Consider the following 19,948-nt stretch of genomic DNA (forward strand, 5'->3'; position numbering starts at 1 on the left):
AAACAAAAAAAGTCTATCCATCTGAGAGTCCAATGGGGTACTTTTTTTTTCTTCTTCTCAAAAATTTATTAGTGAACCTCAGTTTCTCATCCTGTATGGAAAAAAAAAAATTCAAAAACCCCAGGAAATTCTGGATAAAATACAAAAAGTATCATTTTAAAGGTTAATAGTCTAAGAAAATAATTAAAAACTCCAGGGACCAAAAGTTAAGAAGCAGCTTGAATCAAGAAAAGTCAATTGAGAATTTCTGATCTCTGCTAGACTTTGGTTTTTAATGTGTCAGACATAAGGTGCAAAGTCCTTATGAACCCTTGAAAGGAGGAGACTGCTGAGATACTTGAGCAAAGCTATATAGTTAACAATGACAAAAGGGGGTGACAAGGGAGCCTGTGCTTCTTGACTTGGGCACTCACATATGGAACCACGTTATGACACAGCTGGCATATGATGCAGAACTATGAGGCATGAATAGATTGGTCAATAAATAGTACTGTGGCAATTGTTTATCCAAATGGAAAGAAAATAAAATTGTTCCCTCTCTCACAGCAGCCACAAAAATCAATTCAGGCTAAATGAAGAGCTCAATGTTTCAAGCAAAACAAAGCCTGACCAGACCAAGTGTTCCTGAGTGGTGAAGTAGAGAATACTCTTATACTGCTGATAGTTCAGGATAAATTGGTAAAAGTACTTTGGAATGCAAGTTTATCAATACCTATGAGAATTGAGGATATGTTCATTCTAAGACCCAGCAGCTCTATTCCCAGCTACATACCCCAAAAAGAATTATTTCACACGTGCACAAATCAACGTGTAAAAATGTTCAGAGCAGTACTGTTTGGATTTGCAAAATTTAGAAACAAACATCCAACACCCGGATGCATTAGTTTTCTATTGATGTGTAACAAATTACCACAAACGTAGCAGCTTAACACTCATTTGTTATTTCACAGTTTTTGGAGGTCAGAATGCCGGCATGGTGTAATATAACCCTGCTCTCAGCTCAGAGTCTCAAAAGGTGGAAATCAAGATGCTAGCTGGGCTTTGGTCTCATCTGGAGCTTGTGGTCTTCTTCTAACTTCATTTGGGTTATTATCAGAGGGTTGTTCCTTAGGGTTGCAGGACTGAGAGTCCTGCTTTCTTGATGGCTGTTGGCCAGGGTCTTGGCCACATAGCACTTTGCAACGTGGAGGCTTACTTCTTTTTATATATATATATATATATATATATATATATATATATATATATATATATATATTTATTATGATACTTTCAGTTCTAGGGTACATGTGCACAATATGCAGGTTTGCTACATTTGTATACATGCGCCATGTTGGTGTGCCACACCCATTAACTCATCATTTACATTAGGTATATCTCCTAATGCAAACCAACAGAAGACCCTTTCTTGCTTTGAATCTCTCCAAGAAAAGTCCAGTACCTCTGATTAGGTCAGGCCCACCCATGACAATAACCATTTATGAATGACTCAACATTAAATGCTTAGCAACCTATTCACAGGAATGACAGCCCATCATATTCGCAAATCCTACCAGTATCGAAGGGCAGGGGATGATGCAGGATATGGACATTAGAGGGGAGATATCATGGAGGACAGCTTAGAATTTGCCTCCTGCACAGGAAAATGAAAAAATAAATTGTGTTGTGTCTATATAAAGAATGTATCATATATGTAATATAATATATAGTTGCTTTTTATACAGTAATGACAATAAATAAAATACAGCTCCATGTACTCAATTAGGTAACTCTCATAAACATAATATTGAGCAATAAAAGCCATTAGCAGGAGAAATAGTACAGAATGAGACTGTATAAGGCAAGTTTAAATTATGCAAAAGATACGTGATTTTCAGTTGATGTCCATATATGCATTAAAAGCATAAAGAAATTAACAAAACACACATCAAATTCAGAAAAGTGATTCTCTATGAAAGAGTGAGAGGATAGTGATCAGGAAGGGGCACCCAAGGACTTCAGGTCTATTGCCAACTTGGTGCTTAAGTATGGCCACGGAGGAGTATGTTTTATTATTCTTCATATCTTTTTGCACCTCAAATATTTCATGACAAAATTAAAAATACGTGAAAGACAAAACAACAAAAATTAAAGATTTCAGCAATATTAATTGAACTAATAGTTTTAAAGATTAAAATAAACCTTAACTCTATTAAAAATGTCATACACTCTAACGGCATCTCACAAATAATTTAAAAAATTAAGGAGGAAGTTGTTTCTTCAAACTTCTTGGTAATTCCTTTAATACAACTAACTGCATGACTAGTCATTTTGGTGGTAAGGGGAAGGGAAAGTTAACTTGTCATTATGTGTTTTACAGCATTTCTTGCTTCTATTGTGCAGTGACTCTTTCGGACATATTTTATAAGTGAAAATTCAATAGAGTAAGTAATTAACATTTAGACAATGCAAATTAAGAAAACCTATACCAAATAAATACTAACATTTAAGTTCTTTGTGTTATAGAGGGTAATATATTACTTAGAAATAAAAACTATCCCCATTTGTACAACTGCAAAGCATATGAGGCCCGTTTATTATTATTTTAGTGGGAAATCAGAAAGAATAAAGACACAGAGCTGTTTAAAGATGGACAGTGAATGTTTACTGCATTTATTTCAGTAATTTAGAGGCAGTTGCTTTCTATAATAAATGGAGAGAAAAACTGAGTAAAACCTTACTGAAGCTGCTTATAAGCTTTTGTTAGGCGATTATGGAAAAACATGCAATTTGTCTTTGTTACAGAAAGACTGTGGTTTTTCTTTCTTATGCCAATCTGTCTTAGGACCTGTACAGGCTGTTCCAGAATGAATAGTTCATGTAAATTGTACTCATACAATATATTCATCCCAACAAAACAGGAACTGTTGCATATTGCCTTACATCAGGATTTCATCTTACTTGTTATTTCTATTTAGCAGTGTAGCTGTTTGGTCCAAACTAGAACAGAAAGTTATTGGCTTGAGATGACAAAGTTGTTTTATTAAATTCTATCAACATAGCATTCTTTGTTTTTCCATTAAGTAGAATTCGAGCATCACTTCTCCATCTCTTGGGCTTGTATATGGATGCAGTCCTGGCTGTTTTCCTTTCTGGCTCTACTTACTGATGCTTACAGATCCACTGCACAGTGTTAAGTGCTCTTGGAGGTGTAAGGAATGCACATGTTCTCAACCTCAAGACACCTGTAGACTAGTGAAGGCAATAAGACCCGTGTGTAATGTCAATGGTATGTGACAGAAACCGACCAGTACCATAAAAACAGGAAGAACAGGAATCCACAACTGATCTACTCTGTGTCCGGCCCCATGCTAGCTGCTTTGCAGGTACCTATTTGGGCATCTTGGGAAGGATCTGGGGTCCAGATGTTTCTGGCGAAAGGAGTTAAACAGCAGCTTTCTACCACATGTCTATTTACAAACCCTGTTTGCATGGGGAATGTGGGAGCAGCTTTGGAGACAGAGCTGAGAAATCTTGTGCAGGTATTGGGTCTAACCCAAGTGGTTGTCTTCATAACATCAATTTCTTCCCATGTGATTAATCGAAGCTAGTTATTTTAATTCTAGGAATAACCCTGTTACTTAATCCTTCCAATGAGAGATGACAGCAAGTTTGCTGGAAGGAAAGGGATGATAGGAAAGGTTTTCCTGGTCCTAAGGAGGAGGCCTGGGAACAGAGGACCCACATATTCCTCTAGATGTTATCAGGAAGCCTGGAAATGTCACATCCATTTTGCTAACATAGGAAGACAACCCATGGAGAAGGTCACTGTATGAGTTTGCTAGGGCTGCTGTAACAAAGCTCCACAAACCTGGTGGCTTAAAACAAAAGAAGTGTATTGTCTCACAGCTATGGAGACTAGAAGTCTAAAATTAAGGTGTTGGCAGGGCAGGGCTGTACTCCCTCTTATAGCTCTAGGGAAACAATCTTCCCTTGTATCTTATGGCTTTTGGTGTTTGCCAGAATTCTTTGATGTTCCTTGGCTTGTAGATGCCATTCCAGTCCCATGGCCATATCTCTGTGTTATACAGTTTAGATCTGTGTCCCCAACCAAATCTCATGTTCAATTGTGATCCTCAGTGTTGGAGGTGGGGCCTGGTGGGCATGATTAGATTATAGGGGTGGTTTCTCAGGAATGGTTAAGCACCATCTTCTCAGTGTTGTTCTCATGGCAGTGAGTGAGTCATTGTGAAATCAGGTTATTTAAAAGTGTGTAGCACCTCCTCCCTCTTTCTTTTCCTCCTGCCCTGGCCATATAAGACTTGCCTACTTCCCCTTTGCCTTCTTCCATGACTGTAAGTTTCCTGTGTCTTCCCCAGGAACCAAGCAGATGCTGCCATGCTTCCTATACAACCTGCAGAACCGTGGGCAATTAAACCTCTCTTCTTTGTAATTACCCAGTCTCAGGTATTTCTTCATAGCAATGTGAGAACAGGCTAATACACTGTGTGTCTTTACATCATCTTCCTCTTATGCATGTTTGTCTCTGTCCTTTCCCTTTTCATAAAAGCATCAGTCATATTGGATTAGGGTCCACCCTGATTACTTTGTTTTAACTTGATTACCTCTATCTCAAAGTTATATTTTGAGGTTCTGGGAGTTGTGATTTCAACATACATTTTTGGGGGAACACTGACAATTCCAACAACAATAAAGAGAATTTCAACGAAAGATCCAGTCCTACTTCCTGAAAGCTACCTAATCGCTTCAATTTTATGGAATAAATTTCCTTAAAGTCAGCTGGAATCAAGTTTTCTGTTACTTGCAGCCAAAGTGTTTGCAATAGAATTATGCAGACATTTCTCATTGGATAGGGTAAGGGGAATGATCGGGGGTAATGAGGATCCTGGAGGAATGAACAATACTGGGAAAAGGAATCTGGCATGCTGAGCCTCACCCAGTATGTAAGGATGACAGATGTTCGTGTTGGTTCAGCTTTGTTACTTATTCTCCATTCAAACACCTCTTCACAAGCTGTCACTTGAAACACCCTTTCACCTGTCTCATGTGTGGGATCTTCTTAGACAAATGGTATTTCTGCCGTGGCACAGAGAATATCAGGTGCTGGTTTTGGATCCTGATATGATCATTCCTAACACTCACAGGTTATTCCCCAAAATGTTAACACCTCTATACCTTTCTTGATTTCCTGAAGTCCTCTGGGAAGTTTGTGATGAACTATTCCAGAGGCCTTTCCTTCCAGGTACAGATTGACAAAATATTTATATTCTTGGCACTCAATAAATATTTCCTAACTGAACACTTTCTAGTGTGTTTGCTTGGCTACAAGTGACCTAATGGCTAATAGTTGGTAGGAGCAATAGACAACTTCAAATCCAGCTGTCCAGCTGTGTAGCTTTGTGTGGGTTATGCAAGCTCTCTGAGCTTCAGTCTTACCATCTGTAAGTAGGGCTCTTAGTTATCATGCCTGATAGACATTATTACCATTTAAAAAATGAATGAAGCTCAGACAAATTAAGTGTCACCCAAGACTACCCACCTGGTAAATAGTGCTGAAGCAGATTCAGGGTGAGTGCCCTCCCCAAGCCTCCCAAGTGCTTCCACACTTTATTTTCCCACACCATTCTGCAGCCCTGTAAATGTTGCTGGTAGGCAGCCTCCAAGTCAAGATAACATAGACAATTGCTGATTTTTAAAGTCTCTATTTCACTTTGTGATACATCATGTGATTTTTCTTGCAGAAAATTTGTTCTGGTCATGTCCTGTGCCTTAGGCTAATACTGTAATTAACCAACCTATCTTAAGCACTCAACCACTGGATAATGTCCAGAGAAGGGAGGGAAAGACACCCAGGGATGAGTCTCTGAAGACAAATCTAGCCTTGAGGAAAATGTGTTTTTAATCATCTTTCCTGAGTGATTTTCTATCAGGCAAGTACTACCAATTGGTGGTGCTTTATTTGATTAGGGATGATAGTGACCCCTTTTATAATTGTAATATTTTTTAACATTTCCTTGTAAAATTTTATTATTCTTCATGGATTTCACCTTTAATAACTTTTATGTGAAAGGAAAAATATACTCCTTCTAGTCACTTCACACATGCAGGCTGTCACCGTTGTCAGCTTCGGAATAACTGATTGGGGGGCCTGGGAGCTGCTGAGCTGCTTTCATTAAGATGGTCAAAATAACCAGGCAAAATGGTGCAATTGAGTAATTGGAGATCTGAAAATGTAATACTACTTGATTACTATTATAGCTGGAAAATAGAGCAAATATCGAGGGGCTAAGTCAGGAACAGATCTAAAAAGCAGCCTTGTCATTTATACAGATAATATTATCAATTTCAAATATATTACATAGGGTATAATCTAGTCTTTTAAGGAATACTTTCTAAGCCCAGATGTGTCATCTTTGTATATTATTTAATACACAAAATGCAGAAGGAAATAAAGCACATTTCTGCTTACATCTTGGATGTGAAAAATAAAAGTGTAAAGAATGATTTGCCCAGTATCACATAGCTAAAAAGCAACGGGGCATTGATGCACAATCGGACTTGTAGGGACAGAAGTACAGACTCTTAAATGCATTTTTTTTTTAAACAGAGGCCCACAGCCCTTATTCACAACTCCAAAATTTAAAAATTTCTGAGAATACTTGAAGGTCCTTTTTTTTTTTTTTTTTTAAATTATAGTACATTTAGTAGCAAAATCTACCGCAACCTCTGACTCCCTGGTTCAAGTGATTCTCCTGTCTCAGCCTACTGAGTAGCTGGGATTACAGGCACATGCCACCACACCCAGCTATTTTTTGTGTTTTTAGTAGAGACAGGGCTCCACCATGTTGGCCAGGATGGTCTCGATCTCCTGACCTCATGATCCACCCACCTCAGCCTCTTAAAGTGCTGGGATTACAGGCGTGAGCCACTGTGCCTGGCCAAATACACCTTTTTTACTATTCCTCTACATCCCTCCTCTCAAAACCTTTATGCTTTCACTTGGACCAACCCTGACACAGGCTACTCCCAACAACTCATCTGGACTGTCCTCCGCCAGGGGTTTAGAGACAGCCCTCACTATTTCAGTCACTTCAATTAGACACCTCCCAACTATCTCTACAACCCAGGATTTTGCTGCAGTATGTGGACAATTTACACCTTTGCAGCCCCTTTCTTGACCATTGTATTCAACACATCACCAATATTTTAAATGTTTTGGCTGAATGCGGGTAGCGGGTGTCCAAAAGGAAGGCCCAATTAACATCTCCAAAAGTTTCATACCTAGGACTGATCATAACTCCAAATAACTCCGAGAAATGCTGCTGGCACGAAAGCAAGGTGTTCAACAAATCCCATTTCCTAAAACAAAAAGGGACTTACCTTCCTTCCTTGGATTAGTGTAATATTTTCAATTATGGGAAGCAAATTTTGCCATTATTGCTAAACTCCTTTATGAACACACAAAAGGAAATCTTGACCAACCACTCACTTCCACTCCAAACCTTTATCATGCTTTTTCTCATCTAAAACTGTGCCTTATTACAGGCCCACAGTTTAGACATTCCAAACCTCCTAAGACCTTTTCCTCTTTGTTTACACAGTTCTCATAATGAGGCCCTTGGACTATTAGCCCAACCTGTGGGAGACTCCTTCCAACCAATGGTATATTTTTCCAAAACACCAGACCTCATTTATAAAAGCTGGTCCCTTTTCTGAAAAATTTTGGCCACAGCCTCTCTAATTATCCCTGAGACACAAAAACTCATGTTCTACAAACCCCTTCAGGTATTTTCTTCTCACAGTCTACAAGATATGGTCAGCCATAAGGCACTCACCCCCATCTCATCCTCTCATATGCAAGCCCTACATTTAACCCTCCTTCAACCCGCTCTCTCTCTTCATAGATGCTCCCTGCCTAATCCTGCCACTCTTTTACCTTCAATACCAATTTTAGACCCTGACTAACACTCATGCTCTGATCTAATTGAAAGTTCTTAACCATGTTTCACCATCTTACTTTTGCTCACATAAAGGGAGCCCCAGATTGGTTTATAAATGGCAGTGCATCAAAAAACCCTCCTCTCCAAGCATGATATGCCATTATTGAGGGATATCATTATGATACCCACTCTCTCCCATCTAGAGGAGTCATAGAGGCTGCCCCCTTGCCTTTGGGCACATCTGCCCAACAAGCAGAATTAGTTGCCCTAATAAGAGCACTAACCCTGGCAAAAAACATACAAGTTAATATGTACACCAATTCTAAATACGCTTATAACGTCATCCATTCCAATGCCCAAATTTGGAGAGAGTGGGGCTATATCACAGCTAAGTCTATCATTAATGGAAAACTCATCCATCATCTATTAAAGGCATCTCTACTTCCAGAAAAGGTTGCAGTTATTCATTGCAAAGGACATCAATCAGACAAAAGCCACATTTCTTTAGGAAACTATGAGGCTGACTATTGGGCAAAACATGCCTCAACCAATCACCCAATTCCCCGATGCTTATTGTCCCTCATACAACATATCCCCTCCCTTTATCCAAAACAGCAAACACAACAACTAATCATGGCAGGGGCACATAAAAACAAATTAGTTTTTTTTTTGTTTCACAAAACTGGTTCACATAAAACAAATTAGTCCTACCTGACCCTGAAAAAAACAACTCTTCTACGGGACATTCACAACCTCTTCCACGCTAGCCATTCCCCTCTACAACATTTCTTAAGATCCCATATACACATAACCCCAGATAAAAAGGAACAGTTAAAAGCCATTTGCCATCAATGCTCTATTTGCCAGAAAGCTTCACCCCATTCCAACGCTAGACACTCTTCTTTCCCAACCCATCAAGCCAGGGGACACCTTCCGGTACAGGATTGGCAAATTGATTTTACCCATATACCCCCCAGTAAAAAGGGTTTGATTTCTTTTAGTTCTGGTTGATACCTTTTTGGGATGGGTTGAGGCTTTTCCCACAACCATCAAACGAACTTCTAAATGTCACCTCCAAATTAATAACAGAAATCATCCCTAGGTCTGGGGTGCCTCTTTCTTTTCAATCTCATAACAGCCCTGAATTCATTTCTCACATTAATTAAACACTTGCACAAGCCCTACAAATTACCTGGAAGTTACACATTCCCTATCGACCTCAATCTTCAGGAAAGGTTGAAAAAATGAATGGCATTCTAAAAAATCACCCTCACCAGGTACTCACTCTAGACATGTAAAGACTGGGTTACACTTTTGCCTTTAGCCCTTCTAAAAATTCAGGTGCTCTCACGTAAATCTTTAATGCTCATCCCCTTTGAACTCACGTATGGGAGACCACTCGCCCCTTCTGCTCCACCTCAGGGTCAAGTCCCATCTCTACTAACTCCTTTCGTTTCCCCTCTTGTACATACCATCTGCCATTTTATTTGGGAATATGCTGATGAATACCTGCCACAACCTGTTGCCAACTCCTCCATTCCCTTCCTACAGCCAGGAGACTGGGTTCTGGCAAAAGATCCCAGTCCTACCCTCCATTCCCTCCTCACACCTAAATGGAAGGGACCTTGCCAGATCATCCTTAATACACCCACGGCAGCAAAACTCCAGGGACTCCCCAACTGGTTTCATTATACTTCTCTCAAGAAAACAGACTTCCCTTCACCACCTACCCCAACAACCACATCTAAAACCCCTTCAGGTTTCTCTTGTGTCTCCACAGGACCCACTTCCCTTCACCTCACCTGAATCCTGGAGGAAAAGGAAGAGAAATCCACATAAGCCGCTTATGTCTCTTTCTCTCCCAAACGTTCATTGCTTCCTAACCAACCTTGTTACAGACCTTCGGTGGTACCCTTATGAAGCTCCCATTATACATCCTAACCAGTTTCTGACTGTTCTATGGCACTTATGGCTTCAAGGAACTTTCCAGGACTTTACTCCTACCCAAATAACTTTCTTCTCTTTTTGCTTGTTTCTTTCAATATAAATTCCCTCATCCTATCAACCTCACCAATAAAACCACTCCTCACTGCTCTCAAACTAGAATGCTCTGTAAACGTTACACAATCCCTCTTGCTGCAAGCTAACTCTTCCTTTCCTCCCGAGTGCTGGATATGCTTATCACTGTCTTCCTCAGCGTACACAGCCCTCCCTACACCCCTTTTAATAAGAAATACAACCCTTTCTTATAAACTCCAAAAAGGAGCTTCATTTTTTGAAAGAGAGGACACCCTGTTCTGAGATTATCTCACTTCCAGGGCCAATCAGGCCAACAAAGTATTTCAAACCTATTACAACTCTCTACAACGCCTTAAGCCCCAAGACCCTCCCATGGAAGGGCCCATAACTAAACACACCCCCCTTTTACAACAAGCCTCACTTTGCTTTTCAGCCTTGGAGGGAAATTTCCCTGTAGGGTCCTTAACATCTAACCAATGCAACCACACTATCATTGTTAAACACCCCTCTGACCATCAAAGTAACCACATTGACTACCAAGTATCAACTGAAACAGAGCATTTCTGCAACCAGCTCGTTTACAGCCTCTCCCTCAACCAATGCCCCCTGCCTAACCTGTCTGCCCTTTAGTGCCCAACTTTTTCCGTGGCTCAATATCAATGGTGCAACATCTGATTGCATTAAATGTGTACAAAATAACTCTTCCTGTATCTCTACTATAGTGGGTGTCTCCCTGGCCTCCTCCTTGTCCACCTGGAGTGAAAAATCGCAGGACAGAAAAAACATCCCATCTTTAATTTGCTTATTTTCTTTCCCTAACTCTGCCTGTATTTATGACAAAGGTTTGTTCTTTTTGTGTGGTACCAACACATATCTTTGGCTCCTCACGAACTGGACCAGAACCTGTACCCTAGTTTATCTTTCTCCCTCCATTGGACTAGTTCTTCCTAATCAATCTTTACCTGTTCCATTCATCCAGTATGTTAGAAAAAGGAGGAACATCCAAGTCATTCCTTTAATGGCCACCTTATGTATAACCTCTGGGCTTGGATTGGGAGCAGACAGATGGGCCAACTCCTTAACATACTTTAGGATTTATTAGAAGATATAACCCAAAGCCTTGTAAGAGTCCAAGATCAACTAGACTCCTCGGCTGCAGTAGTCAGTCCTCCAAAGACAGGGATTAGATCTTGTAACGGCTGAAAAAGGGGGCCTCTGCCTCTCATTGGGTGAGGAATGTTGCTTCTATCTCACCCAATCGGGCCTAGTAATAGATACTGCTGAAAAACTTAAAGGGCTAAAAAGCGAAAGGAATACCAAAACAACCACATACATTCTTGGTTTAGAAACAAAATCTTAACATGGACCATCCCATTCTTGGGCCCTCTCCTAATCATATGCCTAGGACTAATGTGCTTATCCGGCTTAATTCACCTTTTCAAAGATTTTTTTTTTTTTTTTTTTTTTAACTGACAGGATCATGGCCATCTCACAATTACCCAAAAGCATCTACAGATGGTATTACTCCTACAATCAACCCAAAACCAAACCACCTCTGACCCCCGCTCAGCAGGAAGTAGCCAGAAAGAACATTCCACCCCTCTTCCTTTTTATAACTGTAGGGACTGGATTGAGAGAGCAGGAGATCGTCATCTTGGAGAAACACCACCATTTTAAGTTCCCCTTGATTAAAAAACCACCCAAATCAAGCCCCCAAACATCAGCCTAATGCCTAATGTCAGCATCACCTGAAACATTCCAATCCTAAAATAAACCCCCTCCAACCAGAAACATAACAATCCCGAGATAGCCTCCCCTCCAACCAGACATCCCAAACCCACAATAAACTTTCCCTCACATTAAAACATTCTGAACCTGCAATAAGCTCCCCACTTCCTACACCCTTAAATACCCTTAGTCTGTAAGACAGAACGCTTCTGAGCACAATTGGCCAGAAGCCCCTCTCAAGTTTATTCTCCAAAATAAACCCGTCTTTGACTGTTGAGCTGCTTTTCGTTTTTCTTACCTCCTTAACTCTTACAATAACCATCCCATGTTCCCATGGAAAAGATGGCCAGCTGCTCCTTTTATTTACCCAGTGAAGGGGCAGACCCAGAGAAGGTGGGCCTAATGATGTGGTTATCATCCTGGCTTGCCTCCCTCCAGCCTCCTCTCCAGGAGTCCTGCTCTTGGCCAAAATCCTATGTGTGATCCATTCAGACCTGATTACAGGCAATGGCAAGGCCTTGCCTAGGAGACCTCCCAGGGGACCACGGCCATACCCACCCTAGACATGGTGCACGACCAGGGCACTGCCATTTCTGGAGGGACTTGCAATTTATGAGTCAGCTCTGCCCTGCCAGGCCAGCTGGGCTCATGGCCATAGCTGCAGTCCCAGACCAGGTGCCTCCATGCAGAGGCCTCCTGATCAGAGCCCAGCTGAGGCACATTCCTCCATGCTAGCTCCGTTCCTTTCTACTCCTATCCCTTCCTTATGCTTCCCCTCCCTGGGTGCAGGAATGGCTGGAACTTTTTGTTCAGGACTGCTTAGCAAGGAAAAGAGCCCTCCCTTTCCCATGCCTGCTGACCCACCTGACCCTTAACCAACACCTCCGGACGCTGGAAAGCTGGAGAGTGGTGCCTACCTTTGCCTCCTGCTTGTACTGTTGCAGTGAGGGAACGAAGGCTTGATTGTAACTTTTAGCTTGGCTTGCTGTCCTGAGGATCACCTCGACACCTGTCAGCTCAATACCTGTCTAAAGCTGATCTTTATCCTCATGCTGTGGGTACTGCCTTCTCCCACCTCTGCAGGAACCTTTGCCATCATCCTCCTTATCTGACTCATCTCCAACCTCACTATCTACTCGCCCTCTCTCATCAGCATTTAAACATTGTATGTAAGTGCACCTGAAAGCAATAATGCAAGCATACCCTGAGAATGACCCTTCTTGCCAGACACACCTGAATGTGTGTTCGGAGCTAGAGAATCTAGGAGTGGCCAACCCAGAGATTGGTTCCTTTTCTATGAGGAACATCTGAGCCCCCATTCCTCCCGTGGAACACTGGCTGTACAGGGAATTGAGGCCCCGAGTCTGGGGTGAATTAAGATTTCCACGTGGAGGTTGCTGGAAGAGTGTGCTAAGTAAAAATGCTATGTAAATTGCATGCATTTTGCAAGCAGGTCCGGTTCTCCTGAACAGCTGGCAGCCATTGGACTCCCGCCCTGTATGCAAACCCTCAATAAAACCCCATGTCTTTTCTCCCGGCTCTGGGTCTCTTCTTCAGCCTCTTGAACCTGGTGCCTTCCCTATTAGAGCTGATAGGAGTTTGGCATGACAAATACGACCACACTTTCAACCGACTTCAGAGTTCCTTGGCCTTCTGTCCTCCTCTTACCATTGATGGTTCTTGCTCTCTAAGTTCTGGAACAAGGATTTGCTCAACACAGACATTTAGTACATGCTGTCACTGTGACGGGAATCTGTGCCCTTGTACTTCCTTTGGTTACATGCAGCCGTTGGAGCCACCTGTTCCCACAAGCCTTTCTGGACTTTCCCATGCCTGGGAATCGGCCTTGCCTCTGGGTCCCCAGAGCATCCGGTGTCTGCCTTCATCAAGGCCTGTGGTGCCCTGTGCTTACCTACTGCTTCCTCCCCTCAACTGAGAATTTCTTGAGGACTTATATCCCCAAGATCACCTAAATGACCAGACTCTTTAAAGGCACTTGACAAATCCTTGGCGGCACATGCATGAAGAATCTGCATTATAAAAGGATGAATTCCAACACTGGTAGCTTAAATAATAAATTTAGCACAAGATTAAAAAAAAATCCCTAAAATAAAGCTAAACTGTCCATTAAAAGTACAGACCCTTTTGCTGTCAAAGCTCAACTTTTAAAAATATATGCTGTTTTTACCCTAATATTATTCTTCCATATGATATGGTTTGACTGTGTCCCCACCCAAATATCATCTTGAATTGTGGCTCCCATAATTCCCAGGTGTTGTGGGAGGGACCAGGTGTGAGATAATTGAATCATGGGGAAGTTTCCCCCATCCTGATCTCGTGGTAGTGAATAAATCTCACGAGATCTGATGGTTTTGTGAGAGGTTTCCCCTTTAGCTTGGCTCTTATTCCCTCTTGCCTGCCACCATGTAAGATGTGCCTTTCACCTTCCACCATGATTGTGAGGCCTCCCCAGCCATGTGGAACTGTGAGTCCATTAAACCTCTTTTTCTTTATAAATTACGCAGTTTAGTCGAGCATGTCTTTATCAGTGGTCTAAGAATGGACTAATACACCATATAATAGGCCTTACTATTTCAACTTAGGGTAAAAATATATACATTCTTTGTCTGGTCATTGTATTTTTTTACGTTTCTAAGTCCACATGGAGTTAAATTTCAAGGTCCTTCTGTATCTCCTACATGAGTTTTGTTAATGGATCCATTAATTTCTAACCTCCTTTTTAGCCTAAGTGAATTCTAATGAGAAAGCTGAGAGACATTTAAATTCTGAAGAGCCTATGAATTTTATTTTATTGAAAACCAAAAGCTTCCTTTTAGATTCTAACATAATATGTAAACCATAAAACATTAAAAATATGTCAACTCTTCTGAACAAAAATGTAAGATTTATTTTAAAATTCTGCTGTATTTTAATTTATAGGTGCTAAGAACTCTAGCATTCAGGTTTCAGCACCTAACTCTATTAGATTATTTCCAGAATTTTAGAATTGATATATAATCTGACAATGCTGAAAATGGTCTCAAACACCTACACGCTGCAGAAGAGACCATTTTAAATATTAAAATCTAATTATCCCAAGTTATCAAAAATAGGACAATACTTCTGAACCACTGCTAAAGTGAAATTACTTTGATGTTAATCATTATTACTAAAATAAGAACAATGAATTTAACGTACTGCGTTTTTAAAATTCTTACCCTTGGAAACGTAGTAAATCTGTCCAGTTCTTCGACAAAACAGAACATCTGCAAACTTATTGCTGACATAACAATCAAGAGGCTGGCAGTAAATACAACCAAACTCCCAAGCTTTTTTCCAGGACCGAATATCTTGTACACGAAGTCTTCCAATGCAGGTGAAATCTTAATCAGCCGAACTACTCGGAGAACCTATCAAGGGAGAGAGAGACATTTATTGATACATTATGACCATTTATTTACACTGAATCTTAAATATGTTCATACTGAAAGATTATTTTATAGTGCTTTATGAAAATCGTACCTCTCCATTTGAACATCTAGTGACTAAAAATAACAATAGAATAACCACTGGTTTAGCTCAATGCCTGCCACATAACAAGAACTCAATAAATCCCAAATGAATGGATGAACTGTTTTAACATATTATATGATTATACAAAATGATATTCACTAGTACATATTGTTGAAATAAAATTAATATTTTTCTAATGTTCAAGTACGCAAGGAAACCCAGGTTGAACATTCCTAATTTAAAACATAAAATGCTCAAAAATTTGAAACTTTTCGAGTGCTGATATGAGGCCATAAGTGAAAAATTCTACACCTGACACCTCTGCTTTATGATGGTTCAATGTATACAAACTTTGTTTCATGTGTAAAACACTATTAAGAATATTGTATACAACTACCTTCAGGGAATGTAATTGAGGTATTTATAAAACATAAACAATGTTTGTGTTTAGACCTGGGTCTTATTCCCAGGATATCTCATTATGCACATACATACAAGTATTCCAAAATCTGACAAACATCGAAAGCCAAAACACTTCTGGTCCCAAGCATTTGGGATACAGATACTCAACCTGTATTAGTTATATTCATTGTCTCATAAAATATTTTCCTAGGTATTATGAGAAAATCATAAGGAAATGGAAAAAGAAGCAAACTTCTGTCAAGAACCTTTACTTCTTACTGAGATTATCACCCCATATCCATTTTCTCTTTCCTCCTTAAAAAACAGAACTGTCCGAATTTTAAACTAGCAAGTGACTGCCTGGGGCTATAGTCCACATGTTCCAGTCTCCCTCGCAGCTAGCTGTCTCCAGTGGACTGGGTTCAGACCTATGGAATATGAGATGAAAAGATTTGTACAAGTTTTGGTGCATTAAGTTAAACTTTCTCTGAATCCTTTAAAAAATACCTTCCTCTTGCCTGGAAATGGAAACAAATAGCGTAGCCCCTTTGGACCAGAAATAGAAGGCTTGCATGGAATACGACGGGTCCTGTCCAACCCAACAGGCTGGGTGACCATGAGGGGCACAGCCACCTGCTTTCCCCGCAAACTCACCAACTGCTGCAGAGAAATAAACTTCTGTCTTATGTACGTTTTGTATTTTTGGATCTTCGTTATATGTACTTAACTATTCTCTCTCTATATATATATGCACACATATATATGTGTGTGTCTGTATATATTTACATATATTTTAGTCATGTGTCGCATAACTTTTGAGTCAAGTATGGGCCATGTATAGGATGGTGGTCCTATAAGACTGTACCTTTTCTATATTTAGCTATGTTTAGATACACAAATACTTACCATTGCGTGAAAATTGCCTACAGTATTCGATGTAGTCATACACTGTACAGGTTTGTAGCCTGAGAGCAATAGGCCATACCATATAGCTATACATATAGGTTTGTATGTTTGTATAGTTTGTATATGTTTGTATAGTAGGCTACACATCTAGGTTTGTGTAAGTAAACTCTATGATCACACAACAACAAAATTGCCTAACAATGCATTTCTCAGAATGTATCTCTGCTGTTAAGTGATGCATGACTGTGTATATATACACATACACACACACACACACACCTAAATATATAGATATATTTAGATGTTTTATATACATACATTTGCAAAAAAATAAGTAATTGACAAATTTATTCACTCATTTGTTTAACAAACATTTATTGATTACTATATGCCAAACTTTGTATTGGACAAATAGGATTCAATGGCTACTATTACAAAGTGAGTATAACACAAAGACACAGCTTTTAAGGACACATTTATATGATTAGTATGTATAAATTAGTGCATAATTAAAAGTTGAAGTATCTAGTGTGAAAAATACAACTTCTCATTAAGTCTAAGATGTCATCAATTTTGTATGTAGCTCTAAGAAATAAAAAAATGCTGCCAATTAAAGTATAACACATCACTGATTATAACAGCTCCCAAATTCAGAGATATTAACATAGGAAAATTGCATTCCTGGCATAAATGAAATGTAGTTTATATAATGATCATCCAAGATTATTTGATGTCAATAAGAGATTGAGTTGTATGTGAAATATGAATAGTGTATTTGGAATACAATAAGAAACAGAAAATGCATTTTTAAAAATCAGATTTGGCCAGGTGTAGTGGCTCACACCTGTAATCCCAGCACTTTGGGAGGCCGAGGTGGGCGGATCACGAGAAATATTCTTTTTTTTTTTTTTAATCCCCAGTGGGCACTGCTGTAAGAGTCACACCAACTATGTGCTCCTAGGAGCCATCTTTGCCTCCACATGGAGAAAGCCAGGTTAAGAATGACACCGACACACCAACAGAAGAAAGGTAGGTGAAGACACACACCGAGCCCCCTGACACCGTATTAGCCTCTGAATTTTGCCATACTTGAAACCACGTTTACTGCGTTTACTTTGATTTAACAGGAAATATCAATGGTCAGTCTTATTCCTATTGTCTGCAGAATGCAAACGATATGGTTTACAGCATGTAAGTAAACCAATGAAAAAAAATGACTAAAGTTGTGAAATGCACATTTCCTTCATGCTAATTTGAAATTTTAAAACATATATAAGAAATTATGTTGTTCAAACTAAGCATCATACTACATGGTGAAGCTACCAGTTTTTCCTGCTATAATTCTTAACACACATTCCCAAATCAGAGCATATTACTCTCGTATTATTTACAAAGAACAGGCAAACAGCTTTATCATAAGAACTATTAAAGTATTAACATTCATATTAATATCCAGAATAATAATCTGGAAAGATTTCACATTTTTATCAGATTTGTCTATTCTCAGACATAAATAATTTGGTACCTAACCATAAACGGCTGAATCCAGACAAGTTTACAGGATCAATTACCAGCTTAGAGCTCAAATTTCAGTAGTTTTCCTGAGTTGTATTAAAATCATAACTGCAAGATTATCTAATTTTGAAGCCCATCTCAAATTATAATAAAAACAGCCTGGGCACATCTGTGCAATATTAATGAATTAATATTTCATTAGCTTGAAAAAAATGGAACTATTTAATACAACTTCCACATTGGTGATTTGATCAGCATTTTCAAAGGGTTAAATTAAACCTGCATTCCTAGAAAGGAAAAATCCCTGTCAGTGAGTCTAATTGTGCCTTTTCATTTATTCAGCGATCAGTAGGTTTTTCACTCTATCTACCCTATGAAGCTTTTTGATTTTGTGTTCCTAGAGATACAACACAAAGTAAACCATACTCTCAAAGATAAGCAGTTCAGAACATTTTGTGGTTGTCTCCAAAACACATTTTCCTGGTCACATTTCTGAGTCTTTCTCTTAAAGGTCACTCTGTTGATTTGTAGTGAGATGCTGTAGAAATTGCATAGTTAAGAATATGAACTCTGAAATTCAAGTTCTTGGGAAGAAGTTTTAGCTCCATCATTTGCTGGGTATGTGGTCTTGGGCAAGTCAACAGATGTCTTCAGACCTCAATTTACACATACAGTCTTTATCCCAGGGATTGTTATGAGAAACAAATGAGACAATGCACTCAAGAAGGTGCCTGACACACAGAAAATTCACAAGAAGCACCAGTCAGCATCATCATGATGATACAGGTATGGAAGAACCACAGCATTTTGTAAGACCTTATTACTTCCCATAGGCCATGCTGCCCTGCATTGGTTGCAGCCCAACCACACTGGCCTTTGTGCTATTCCTTGAACCACATCAATCATGCACCCACCTAAGGACATGCTCAATGTGATTCTCTCCATCTGGAATGCTTCGCCTCAGACCTCCTTACAGTTTGCTCCTTCACTTCATTCAGTCTGCTCAAACCTCACCTCTTCAGAGAGGGCTTCTATGAACAACTAATCTAAAATAGCCCCCCACTACACAATTTCTATTCTTTTTACCCTGTACACTTCTTCCTTAAGACATTTCCAGTACTTGTACTTCACATTCCTTTGTGTACTTCTTTGTTAACTGCTTGCCTTTAGAATTTAAGCTTCATAAAGTGGGAACCCTCTCTGCTTTGCCCACTGCTCCATCTTCAGTATCTAAAACAGTGGCCAACACATAGTAGAAGCTCAGTAAATATCACTTGAATAAATACATTAATAATAACATCAGTAATTAGTCTAACAGATACATCAGTAATTAGTCTAACAGATAACTAATATATATATTTTTTATACTTTAAGTTCTAGGGTACATGTGCACAACGTGCAGGTTTGTTACATATGTATACCTGTGCCATGTTGGTGTGCTGCACCCATAAACTCATCAGCACCCATCAACTCATTATTTACATCAGGTATAACTCCCAGTGCCATCCCTCCCCCCTTCCCGCTCCCCATAATAGGCCCCGGTGTGTGATGTTCCCCTTCCCGAGTCCAAGTGATCTCATTGTTCAATTCCCACCTACGAGTGAGAACATGCGGTGTTTGGTTTTCTGTTCTTGTGATAGTTTGCTGAGAATGATGGTTTCCAGCTGCATCCATGTCCCTATAAAGGACACAAACTCATCCTTTTTTTATGGCTGCATAGTATTCCATGGTGTATATGTGCCACATTTTCTTAATCCAGTCTGTCACTGATGGACATTTGGGTTGATTCCAAGTCTTTGCTATGGTGAATAGTGCCTCAATAAACATACGTGTGCATGTGTCTTTATAGCAGCATGATTTATATTCCTTTGGGTATATACCCAGTAATGGGATAGCTGGGTCATATGGTATTTCTAGTTCTAGATCCT

The 19,948-nt window shown here is 39.7% G+C and overlaps 1 protein-coding gene across 2 annotated transcripts in view; it reads right to left on the reverse strand.

The window, feature by feature from the left end:
* Positions 1 to 19,948, reverse strand: part of NALCN (sodium leak channel, non-selective) — a 354,786-nt gene that overhangs the window by 159,571 nt on the left and 175,267 nt on the right. For both annotated transcript variants that reach the window (XM_028837268.2, XM_028837267.2), the window contains exon 13: positions 14,903 to 15,094. In XM_028837268.2, the coding sequence (XP_028693101.1) occupies positions 14,903 to 15,094 (192 nt within the window). The remainder of the gene's footprint in view (positions 1 to 14,902; positions 15,095 to 19,948) is intronic.

The sequence above is a fragment of the Macaca mulatta genome, chromosome 17 (genome assembly GCF_049350105.2).
Source record: "Macaca mulatta isolate MMU2019108-1 chromosome 17, T2T-MMU8v2.0, whole genome shotgun sequence".
NCBI classification, from domain to species: domain Eukaryota; kingdom Metazoa; phylum Chordata; class Mammalia; order Primates; family Cercopithecidae; genus Macaca; species Macaca mulatta.